Genomic DNA, 12883 nt, shown 5'->3' with positions numbered 1-12883 from the left:
CTACAAGGAACCTTGAGCACCCTTCTCTGTCACCAAGGACATTGATTTGTGTTAAGAGGGTTCTTGCAAGGCCACACAGCTAAATCCCATTGAGTAGGCCATAAAACAGTGCTGTTGGAGTAAAAGGTGCTGAGGTGGGATTGCAATCACATCAAAAGGTGGTTGTCTGTGACAACCATGAATCTGGATAGGGAACTAGTTTCCTGGGGCACGGGTTAAAAATCTACTTTGGAGAAAACAGAGAAGAGAAATTCCAAACAGATGAATATTCCAGTCATTACATTGAACAAATCCAATCTCAATTCATGGGATTATTAGTTCTATTCCTTGTTTACCTTTAAGATTTTGCCTGGTAGACCAAACATTTGTTAATTTGTCTGGTAAGCAGACAAATTATGATAACCACGCAATTGGATAAGAATAGAAACTTCTGTATTTTTATCCACATGATAGTAGCAGAATATATTTAATGTCCAAGTGTCGGTGGAAATGGGTTTACATATTTTAAACCTACTTGCTCAGCACACACATTTTCCACAACAAATCCAGTCATAATGTAACACTACATTGAAATATTGGCCACACAAAACATTATTGCAAAAAACGTGAATTAAAAATGAATTAAATGAATTAAAAAAGAACATTTATGTAGTGCCTCTGAGAAATGATACAGCACATAGTGGTTACAAAAATAATGAATATCCACAGGTTCATACTGGTTCAGTCAAGACACAACAGTAGCACTATAGCCAAGATAGTCTCAGAAATGTATCAACACAAGGCTACTTATTAAGACACTACAAAGTGTCTTATTAAAATACATCTGGGTTTCCTCAACAGTCAGCAGTCACTCCAATAGAGATTAGCACCAAATTGAACTCAAAACATTTTCAAACCCCAATGGTAGGTTATTATCAATAGGATTATATTTTTTTATTAAAAGCAAAATTGACCCATACATCAAATTTGTCTCGGCATCTGCTTTACGGTTACGAAAGATCTTGTATCTTGCTTCTTGGATATGAGTATGGTGAATTTAGTGTAGGCTATGCCCAATGAGGACATATAAAACATAATGTTCACCAAATGTAAAATGGCAAGTAGACATGTACAGTAAACTTCGACAGATGTAGGAATTAGTCATATTTATTATAAGAGTCATCATATCTTACCTTAGTTTTATTTACTTATTTTTTTTTTTAAAGTATCTTGACATCAAAGCATAATCTCTTTTGACATGCATTTCTAAAACCACACACTCCTTTTCGCAACGTACAATTTTCCATATTAGGTTAGAAACACCCTCACCTGTGTAAATGTATGAAATAGTCTGTGAAAAAGTGCTGACTACAATATGGATTAAGGCATTTTTCATGTGTTACTACTCCAAATCAAATTGTGTTTTTTAACATAACTTAATTTAAAAATAAATATCTATTATCTTCTTTAATTCTTAAAATATCATTTAAAAGGTTGCTGTACCCTTTAGTAAACTACAAGCCTTAAATGGAATAAAAATAAAACGAACATTTGGAAAATGGTACATTAAAATGGTTGAATATACCAAATTTAAAGACAGCTTCAAAAGTAACATAAAATCAGGAATAAAATAAAACTCAAACAGACATATCATATACAAACTTATTTTTTTACGCATACAATAAAAAAAAAATGCTGCCACAGTTAGCTTCTCTTCTCTTGTTCAACCCCTTGGAAAATATGTGCCAATGCCTCGAGAAAAAGGCAAACACCTCTCTGTTCGACCCGTCTCTTTGGCATTATGGAAGGGATGGAGAAGACAATGGGAAACTTCTCTGCCAGGCAAGCGCTGCAGACCCAGTTCGAAAGATGTCATATTTTTACGGGCGGAGGAATGGGCCTGTTTGTACACTTGTAATGCGTTTACTTGGACCAAAGTGACAGGGATGGTATTTTAAATTATTTTTTGGAGTGTGAGAGAGAGCTGTTCTCGATACACAACACTATGTAGGAGCTAGAGCAACTGCTGGGCAACTGTTGTAGGAGCTGGCCGGACTGCAGTGAGGATGCTAGGCCTGTCACTGCGCGGTCTCCTGCCCTCCATGTCTCGCAGTAGTTGTCAGTCTGGCGGTGACCCTCGTTGCTAGAGCCGTGCCAGACCATTTTTTCAGGCCTGAAGGGAAACAAATCGAAGGAAATTATGTTAATCACCTTATTAGACACATTTAATAAAAAAATCGATCCAGTTAACAGTGATAATACAGTGCCTTCATGACACTGTTATAAGCAGTATGGCATAAGCCCTGGCATATCATAGACTACCACTTGAGCTACCACACTTTATAAAAAAATGTTTTTGCTTATGGCGACATGTTATGACTAATGAGAAAGTAACTATTTGCCATAATAAGAACGATACTGCACGGTTAGATTTAAAAAATTGCAAATTCTCTATAACAGCCAGCTTGACATGTGTAGACCACACAGTGTTAAAAAGTATTCAACTCTATTAGAGTCAAACATTTCACAGAGAGAGTTGATATTGTAAAACAAAAGGTAACACTCTACAGTGTTAAAAAGGTGGTCAACTATTAGAATAAAATGAAATGACTCTGGTGGAATAGATTTTTAACACGTTACACCATTGCGAATGAATGCAACAATAACAAGCGTTGGAAAACACTTTAGAAAGTGTAACATTGACTCTGTGTAGTATAATAATATAGATTTTTTTTTTTGCTAGCTAGCTTCAGGGACTTTATTAATGGACTTTGTAGATTTAACACTATCGGAGTTGATTCAACACTGGAGATGTTACTGTGTAGCTGTGTCTGAGAGGCAACCACTCACCATGCACTGTCCCTAAGGATATCTCGGCCATCAAAGGAGTAGATTGGTGCATTTTCCTTCATCCTGCCCCCAGTCTTACTGAACATAGACTCCCAGCTATTAAACAGCACTTGGTCCTAAAGGGAGAGAGCATATATGTTCGTCAGCCAGAGAAACAAGGTTAAAATGAAAACCCACGGCAGCATTTCATTACTTATTTGATGCTGAACCGTATTGGATTGAAACAATCTCTAGAATCTCATGAAATGCTAATGAATAGGTTACTTCACTAAACGCAATGTCAATTTGGTGTCAGAAGTGGGACCCCACAGTCTAGACTTGTGCTTTCAGGAGTATGTTTACACACCTTCAGGTTTATGATGGGGAGGCTGTCTCTGTCGGACTTGCGAACAATGCTGTAGAGGTCCTGGAGCTTGGAGGACAAGAAAGCCCTGAAGGTTCCCTTCAGGCCCACAGCACGGGCCTGCTGGAAACACAGGAAGTCTGACCCACGAATGCCCCGCATGTTGCCCATTTGGGGCATGTTCAGGGCGATCAGGTGGAGCTGATCAGAAAAGAGAGATGAGTTATAAAAACGGCTCAGGTCTACACACACTATTTAGATGAGACCATTTGAACAATACATACTTTCTGGGAAGGCACATTAAATGATGATAAAGATACTCACTCCTGGCCCTGATGTGTGCAAGTGACCGGCAGGCTGGGGAACAGGTCTTCGCTGGGGGGTGACTGGGAATCGGCTTTCGGGCCGGGTGGGATACCTGTTCTCAGGCTGCACATGGCTGTAGCGGCCATCTGTCTGAGGGGGGTACCTAGCGTCAGTCTGAGGGGGATATCTGGGGTCGTACTGAGGGGGATATCTGGGGTCGGGGTTGCGGTTGTCGGGTTTGGCAGGCCTGGGGATCTCCGCAGGCTTGCGAGGAGGAGGCTTGATGGGGTGGGTGGCGGTACCGCCTTGGGAGAAGTGTTCAGCTCCATTGTTGGCCGAGTGATCCTGGGACTGGGGGTAGTTGACAACAGAGGGAGGCTGGACTGCCGCTACTTCGTTGTCCTGAAGATTAAGAACTTTATTTATTTGACATGAAAATTCGTACTTGATAAGTTGATACATTTTCTCTTTTATTTACACATTTTCATATTGATAGAACAATTTACCAGATCTCTGTAGAAGGGACTGTAGTCACCGAGCTGAAAAACAATTAGCATATGAAAAAAGTACATACATTTTTTGCTGAGTTGTGTTTTTCTACGTTTCTTTTAGTCTGCACTTCAACTTTTTGAATGTGCATCTCCAGCTCCTTCCTACCTTACCAACCCATTTCTCATATGAAAGAAAAATGTATGACTGTACCAGGACTTGTTTGAATCCATCGCGGACTCGGATGTAGAGATCTGTTTTGTCGACAACGTAGATGAGGGTGCCCTCCGACTGGCGTCTTGCAGTAGCAATCATGGTGTCGTATGACCTCAGAACTGTCACCTGGGGAGACCAGTACATATTATAGTACATGTACAAGACTACATACATAAATCAGACAAACAACCAGTGAATCCTATTAGTTATGATGAATACATTCCCTTTTGACCAATGCAAAATACAGTACACCTTTACAATCTTTGAATCTGCTTTTTCTCTGAGGTTCCTCCACTGAATCCACTTAACTGAATACATCAATCTCTGGTTTATGGCACATATACAGCGCTTTCAGAAAGTATTCCTACCCTTGGATTTATTCCACATGTTGTTGTGTTACAGCCTGAAGTGAAAATGGGTTATATATTTTTTCCCCCTCACCCATTTACACACAATAGCCCATAATGACAAACTGAAAACATGTATAAAAAAAATAATTTTGAAAATGAAATACAGAAATATCTAATTTACCTAAGTATTCACACCCCTGAGTCAATAGTTTGTAGAAGCACCTTTGGCAGCGATTACACCTGTGAGTCTTTCTGGGTAAGTCTCTAAGAGCTTTCCACACCTGGATTGTGCAACATAGGACCCATTATTACTTTAAAAAAAATTCAAGCTCTGTCAAATTGGTTGTTGATCATTGCTAACCATTTTTTACGTCAAAACTGTAACTCGTCAAAACTGTTCCTTGGTAAGCAAGTCCAGTGTAGGTTTGGCCTTGTGTTTTAGGTTATTGTTCTGCTAAAAGGTGAATTCATCTCCCATTGTCTGGTGTAACGCAGACTGAACCAGGTTTTCTTCTATGATTTTGACTGTGCTTAGCTCCATTCCGTTTATTTTTTATCATGAAAAACTCGCCAGTCCTTAACGATTACAAGCATACCCATATCATGTTGCAGTCACCACTATGCTCAGTAATGGGTTGTATTGGATTTGCCCCAAACATAACACTTTGTGACATAACACTATGATAAAGTTAATTGCTTTGCCAAATTTTTTTGTAAACAGAATGCATGTTTTGGAATATTTGTATTCTGTATAGGCATCCTTCTTTTCACTCTGTCAACTAGGTTAGTATTGTTGAGTAGCTACAATGTTGTTCATCCATCCTCAGTTTTTGTCACGACTTCCACCGAAGTCGGTTCCTCTCCTTGTTCGGGCGGCGTTCGGCGTCACCGGTCTTCTAGCCATCGTCGATTCACTTTTAATTTTCCATTTGTTTTGTCTTGTTTTCCTACACACCTGGTTGTGTATTTAACCCTCTGTTCCCCCCCATGTCTTTGTGTGGAATTGTTTGTTGTAAGTGCTTGTGCACATGTTTACTGATGCGCGTCGGGTTTTGTACCCCTGTTTGTTATTTCTTTATGCCGTTGGTTTTGCAATTAAACTGCTCCGGCTATTACCTAGTTCTGCTCTCCTGCGTCTGACTTCCCTGCCACCAGTTACGCACCCCTTACAGAATTTCAAACCTAACATATGGAGTCAGAAGGAGCAGGTGCCCCTGGTATAGGGGTTGGGGGGCGCGTCCAGGAGCAAGCGGCGATGATCCACCATCTCGGCGCCGCCATGGACCGCGTCGTCCAAACCATGGACCGCTGGGAGAGACAGGAAGTTCCTCCAGTGCCTACCCCAGCACAACCAGGGCCTCCACTACTCGCCTCCCATTCACCCGGTCCCAGTGGGATTCGTCTCGCCCTTCCCCGGGAGTACGACGGGACGGCTGCACGCTGCCAGGGTTTCCTATTGCAGCTAGATCTCTACCTGGTAACCGTCCACCCGGCTCCTTCGGGCCGTTAGAGGGTGTCCGCCCTCATCTCGTGCCTCTCAGGGAAAGCCCTGGAGTCGGCCAACGCCGTGTGGGGAGAAGGAGACGCGGGTTTGGACCATTTCGAGGATGGTGAACGTCTCTACCATCTGAGGCAGGAGTTCGCCATGGACTTTTGGACCCTGGCCGCCGGCACGGGATGGCGCAACAGGGCCCTGACAAAGCTCCGCCCCTGTGCCTTCTTCTCAAGGAAGCTCAGCCCGGCGGAGCGAAACAATGACGTGGGGGACTGGGAGCTGTTGGCTGTCGTCAAGGCTTTGAAGGCGTGGAGACATTGGCTTGAGGGGGCTAAACACCCTTTTCTCATCTGGACTGACCACCGCAATCTGGAGTACATCCTGGGCGGCGAGGAGACTGAACCCTCGCCAGGCAAGGTGGGCCATGTTTTTCACCCGTTTTGTTTTCACCCTCTCCTACAGACCAGGTTCCCAGAACGCTAAGGCAGATGCACTGTCCCGACTGTATGACACAGAGGAGTGGTCCATGGATCCCACCCCCATACTCCCGGCCTCCTGCCTGGTGGCGCCGGTAGTGTGGGAGCTGGACACGGACATTGAGCAGGCGCTACGTGCAGGGCCCACTCCCCTCCAGTGTCCCGCTGGGCGTCTGTACGTTCCGTCTGCTGTCCGTGACCGGCTGATCTAATGGGCCTACACGTCAACCTTCCTCTGGTCATCCAGGCATCGGTCGGACGGTGCGCTGTCTGAGTGGGAAGTACTGGTGGCCCACTTCGGCTAAGGACGTGAGGGTTTATGTTTCCTCCTGCTCGGTGTGCGCCCAGTGTAAGGCTCCTAGGCACCTGCCCAGAGGTAAGCTACACCCCTTACTCGTTTCACAACGGCCTTGGTCGCACCTGTCGGTGAATTTCCTTACCGTTCTTCCTCCCTCACAGGGTAACACCACGATCCTGGTCGTTGTGGACCGTATTTTCTAAGTCCCGCTGTCTCCTCCCTCTGCCCGGTCTCCCTACGTCCCTACAGACTGTGGAGGCCTTGCTTACACACGTCTTCCGGCACTACGGGGTGCCTGAGGACATAGTGTCTGATCGGGGTCCCCAGTTCACTTCGAGGGTCTGGAGGGCGTTCAAGGAACGTCTGGGGGTCTTGATCAGCCTTACCTCGGGTTTTCACCCCAAAGGTGGAGAGAGTTAACCAGGATGTGGGTAGGTTTCTGAGGTCTTATTGCAAGGACCGGCTGGGTGAGTGGGCGGCGTTTGTGCCCTGGGCAGAGATGGCCCAGAACTCGCTCCGCCACTCCGCCACTCCTCCACTAACCTCCCCCCCTTCCAGTGCGTACTGGGGTATCAGCCGGTTCTGGCTCCTTGGCATCAGAGTCAGACCGAGGCTCCTGCGGTGGATGACTGGTTCCGTCGTGCGGAGGAGACATGGGACGCTGCTCATGTTCACCTTCAGCGCGCCGTGCTGCGCCAGAAACCCAGCGCAGACCGTCACTGCAGTGAGGCAAACACCGGGGGACCGGGTCTGGCTCTTGACCCGAAACCTGCTCCTCCGCCTGCCCTGCCGGAAGCTGGGTCCGCGGTTTGTGGGGCCATTTAAAGTCCTGAGGAGACTGAACGAGTTGAGTTACAGGTTATAGCTTCCCCCCGATTACCATATTAACCCCTCGTTCTATGTGTCTCTCCTCAGGCCGGTGGTGGCTGGCCCGTTCCAGGAGTCTGAGGTGCGGGAGGTTCCTCTGGACATCGAGGGGGCCCCGGCATACTCCGTTTGATCCATACTGGATTCGAGGCATCGGGCGAGGGGCCTTCAGTACCTCGCGGACTGCGAGGGGTACGGTCCGGAGGAGAGATGCTGGGTTCCGATGGAGGACGTGTTGGACCCTTCAATGCTGCAGGAGTCCCACCGTCTCCGTCCGGATCGCCCTGCACCTCGTCCTCCAGGTCGTCCTCGAGGCCAGACTTCCACCAAAGTCGGTTCCTCTTCTTGTTCGGGCGGCGTTCGGCATCACCGGTCTTCTAGCCATCGTCGATCCACTTTTCATTTTCCATTTGTTTTGTCTTGTTTTCCTACACAACTGGTTTTCATTTCTCTCGTTAATTGTTGTGTATTTAACCCTCTGTTCCCCCCTTACAGTTTTCTCCTATTACACCCATTAAAGTCTAACTGTTTTAAAGTAACTCATGGTGAAATCCCTGAGCGGTTTCCTACCTTTCTGGCGACTTTGTTAGGAAGGACGCCTGTATCTTTGTAGTGACTGGGTGTATTGATACACTATCCAAAGTGTAATTAATAACTTCACCATGCTGAAAGGGATATTCAATGTTTGCTTTTTATTTTTTTTACCTATCGACCAATATGTGCCCTTCTTTACGAGGCAATGGAAAACCTCCCTGATCTTTATGATTGAATCTTTGTTTGAAATTCACTGTTCGACTGAAGGATCTTACAGATACAGTGCATTCAGAAAGTACTCAGACCCCTTGACTTTTTCCATATTTTGTAACGTTACAGCCTTATTCTAAAATTGATAAAATTATTTGTTTTCCTCAATCTACACACAATACCCCATAATGACAAAGTGAAAACAGGTTTTTAGAAATACCATATTTATATAAGTATTCAGACCCTTTGCTACGAGATTCGAAATTGAGCTCAGGTTTCTATTGATCATCCTTGAGATGTTTCTACAACTTGATTGGAGTCCACCTGTGGTAAAGTCAATTGATTGGACATGATTTGGAAAGGGACACACGTGTATATATAAGGTCCCACAGTTGACAGTGCATGTCAGAGCAAAAACCAAGCCATTAGGTCGAAGGAATTGTCCGTAGAGCTCCGAGACAGGGTTGTGTCGAGGCACAGATCTGGGGAACGGTACCAGAAAATGCCTGCAGCATTGAAGGTCCCCAGGAACACAGTGGCCTCCATCGTTCTTAAATGGAAGAGGTGTGTAACCACCAAGACTCTTCCTTGAGTTGGCCGCCTGGCCAAACTGAGCAATTGGGTGAGAAGGGCCTTGGTCAGGGAGGTGACCAAGAACCCGATGGTCACTCTGACAGAGCTTCAGAGGCTGGTGTAACCGATGTGAAATGGCTAGCTAGTTAGCGGGGTGTGCGCTAATAGCGTTTCAAACATCACTCGCTCTGAGACTTGGAGTAGTTGTTCCTCTTGCTCTGCATGGGTAACGCTGCTTCGAGGGTGGCTGTTGTCAATCAAATCAAATGTATTTATATAGCCCTTCTTACATCAGCTGATATCTCAAAGTGCTGTACAGAAACCCAGCCTAAAACCTCAAACAGCAAGCAATGCAGGTGTAGAAGCACGGTTGCTAGGAAAAACTCCCTAGAAAGGCCAAAACCTAGGAAGAAACCTAGAGAGGAACCAGGCTATGAGGGGTGGCCAGTCCTCTTCTGGCTGTGCCGGGTGGAGATTATAAAAGAACATGGCCAAGATGTTCAAATCTTCATAAATGACCTGCATGGTCAAATAATAATAATCACAGTAGTCAGCACCTCAGGAGTAAATGTCAGTTGGCTTTTCATAGCCGATCATTAAGAGTATCTCTACCGCTCCTGCTGTCTCTAGAGAGTTGAAAACAGCAGGTCTGGGACAGGTAGCACGTTCGGTGAACAGGTCAGGGTTCCATAGCCGCAGGCAGAACAGTTGAAACTAGATGTGTTCCTGGTTCGAGCCCAGGTAGGGGCGAGGAGAGGGACGGAAGCTATACTGTTACACAGTTAAAGTGCCTATAAGAACATCCAATAGTCAAAGGTATATGAAATACAAATCGTATAGAGAGAAATAGTCCTATAATTCCTATAACAACTACAACCTAAAACTTTTACCTGGGAATATTGAAGACTCATGTTAAAAGGAACTACCAGCTTTCATATGTTCTCATGTTCTGATCAAGGAACTTAAACGTTAGCTTTTTTACATGGCACATATTGCACTTTTACTTTCTTCTCCAACACTTTGTTTTTGCATTATTTAAACCAAATTGAACATCTTTCATTATTTATTTGAGGCTAAATAGATTTTATTGATATATTATATTAAGTTAAAATAAGTGTTCATTCAGTATTGTTGTAATTGTCAATTTTACAAATACTTAAAAAAATAAAAAAAACGGCCGATTAATCGGTATCGGCTTTTTTTTGGTCCTCCAATAATCGGTATCGGCGTTGAAAAATCATAATCGGTCGACCTCTAGTCAGGATCGAGGCAAAGATGAATGGAGCAGATCCTTGATGAAAACCTGCTACAGAGCTCTCAGGACCTCAGACTGGGGCGAAGGTTCACCTTCCAACAGGACAATGACCTTAAGCACACAGCCAAGACAACGCAGGAGTGGCTTGGGGACAAGTCTCTGAATGTCCTTGAATGGCCCAGCCAGAGCCTGGATTTAAACTTGATCGATCATCTCTGGAGACCTGAAAATAGCTGTGCAGCAACGCTCCCCATCCAACCTGACAGAGTTTGAGAGGATCTGCAGAGAAGAATGGGCGAAACTCCTCAAATACAGGTGTGCCAAGCTTGCAGCGTCATACCCAAGAAGACTCAAGGCTGTAATCGCTGCCAAAGGTGCTTCAACAAAGTACGGAGTAAAGGGTCTCAATACTTATGTAAATAAAATATAGATATTTTATATACACTGCTCAAAAAAATAAAGGGAACACTTAAACAACACAATGTAACTCCAAGTCAATCACACTTCTGTGAAATCAAACTGTCCACTTAGGAAGCAACACTGATTGACAATAAATGTCAAATACTGTTGTGCAAATGGAATAGACAAAAGGTGGAAATTATAGGCAATTAGCAAGACACCCCAAATAAAGGAGTGATTCTGCAGGTGGTGACCACAGACCACTTCTCAGTTCCTATGCTTCCTGGCTAATGTTTTGGTCACTTTTGAATGCTGGCGGTGTTTTTTAGATCGCTAGGGCTGAAAAATGCGGGTTTTTTAGATCGCTAGGGCTGAAAAATGTGGTAGTATCATATGGAACAGTACTACGGTATTGGTATCATAAGGATCATGACGTTTTGGTACCGTGATATTACCATGGTACTGGTATACAGTGCAACACTAATAGAAATGTGTTATTTGTTCACTCGTGTTCCCTTCATCTAATATTAGGTTTTGGTTGACGATCTGATAACGTTCAGTGTAAACGATAAACAAATATAAAGAAAATCAAATACTGTATGACAGACCGTGGGATGAGCACTTACCCCTGAAGTGTGACCAGGAGTTCCAGGTGGTCCAGCAGGTCCGGGGGGGCCAGGAATATTGATGGCTGTGATGAAGAAAAAAATAAATGATGACGATATGATATACACTGAGTGTACAAAATATTAGGAACAACTTCCTAATATTGAGTTGCACCCCCCTTTTGCTCTCAGAACAGCATACAAGGTGTCGAAAGCGTTTCACAGGGATGCTGGCCCATGTTGATTCCAATGCTTCCCACAGTTGTGTCAAGTTGGCTGGATGTCCTTTGGGTGGTGGACCATTCTTGATACACACGGGAAACTGTTGAGTGTGAAAAACCCAGCAGCGTCGCAGTTCTTGACGTAAACCGGTGCAACTGGCACCTACTACAAAACACTGTTCAAAGGCACTTAAATATTTTGTCTTGTCCATTCACCCTCTGAATGGCAAACATACACAATTCATGTCTCAATTGCATCAAGGCTTAAAAATCCTTCTTTAACTTCTTATGGCTGCAGGGGCAGTATTGAGTAGCTTGGATGAAAGGTGCACAGAGGTACCCAGAGTAAATGGCCTGCTCCTCAGTCATAGTTGCTAATATATGCATATTATTATTAGTATTGGATAGAAAATACTCTGAAGTTTCTAAAACTGTTTGAATTATGTCTGTGAGTATAAGAGAACTCATATGGCAGGCAAAAACCTGAGAAGAAATCCAACCAGGAAGTGAGAAATCTGAGGTTGGTCGATTTTCAACTCATCGCCTATTGAAAACACAGTAGGATATGGATCTTTGCACTTCCTACGACTTCCACTAGATGTCAACAGTCTGTAGAACCTCGAATGAAGCTTCTACTGTGATGGTGGGCTGAATAAGAGCTGAATGAGTCAGTGGTCTGGCAGAGAGCCAAGTCCTGGTCACGCGCATTCCACATGATAGGGTTGCGTTCCATTACTTCTATAGACACAAAGGAATTCTCCGGTTGGAACATTATTGAATATTTATGATAACAACATCCTAAAGATTGATTCTATAATTAGTTTGACAAGTTTATTCGACCTGTAATATAACTTTTTGAAGTTTTCGTCCGACGTTATGCGGGACCTGCACGAGCGTTTGGATTTGTGTACTAAACGCGCTAACAAAAGTAGCTACTTGGACATAAATGATGGACATTACCGAACAAAACAAACATTTCTTGTGGGAGTGCATTCCAACGAAGATCAGCAAAGGTAAGTGAAGATTTATTATGCTTTTTATGAGTTTTGTTGACTGCACAATTTGGCGGGTAACTGTATGGCTTCCTTTTGTGGCTGAACGCTGTTCTCAGATTATTGAATATTGTGCTTTTGCCGTAAAGATTTTTGAAATCTGACACAGTGGTTGCATTGAGAACAAGTGTATCTTTAATTCTATGTAAAACATGTATCTTTCATCAAAGTTCATGATGATTATTTATGTTATTTGACGTGGCTCTCTGCAATTTCTCCGGATATTTTGGAGGTTTTTGGATATAAATATGAACTTAATCGAACAAAACATATATGTATTGTGTAACATGAAGTCCTATGAGTGTCATCTGATGAAGATCATCAAAGGTTAGTGATTAATTTTATCTCTATTTCTGCTTCTTTGT

General features: G+C 43.8%; 1 protein-coding gene across 3 annotated transcripts in view; it reads right to left on the bottom strand.

The window, feature by feature from the left end:
* Positions 1-450: 450 nt before the first annotated feature.
* Positions 451-12883, bottom strand: part of LOC139538289 (collagen alpha-1(XVIII) chain-like) — a 193989-nt gene continuing 181556 nt past the window's right edge. For all 3 annotated transcript variants that reach the window (XM_071340143.1, XM_071340142.1, XM_071340141.1), the window contains 7 exons: positions 11267-11331; positions 4181-4309; positions 3985-4017; positions 3497-3880; positions 3176-3373; positions 2830-2945; positions 451-2152 (listed from right to left, as the gene is read on the bottom strand). In XM_071340143.1, coding sequence (XP_071196244.1) covers positions 1939-2152; positions 2830-2945; positions 3176-3373; positions 3497-3880; positions 3985-4017; positions 4181-4309; positions 11267-11331 — 1139 coding nt within the window. In that variant the 3' untranslated portion in view covers positions 451-1938. The remainder of the gene's footprint in view (positions 2153-2829; positions 2946-3175; positions 3374-3496; positions 3881-3984; positions 4018-4180; positions 4310-11266; positions 11332-12883) is intronic.

This window comes from Salvelinus alpinus, chromosome 14, assembly GCF_045679555.1.
Source record: "Salvelinus alpinus chromosome 14, SLU_Salpinus.1, whole genome shotgun sequence".
In the NCBI taxonomy this organism is placed as follows: Eukaryota; Metazoa; Chordata; class Actinopteri; order Salmoniformes; family Salmonidae; genus Salvelinus; species Salvelinus alpinus.
This window is presented reverse-complemented; position numbering and strand designations above follow the sequence as displayed.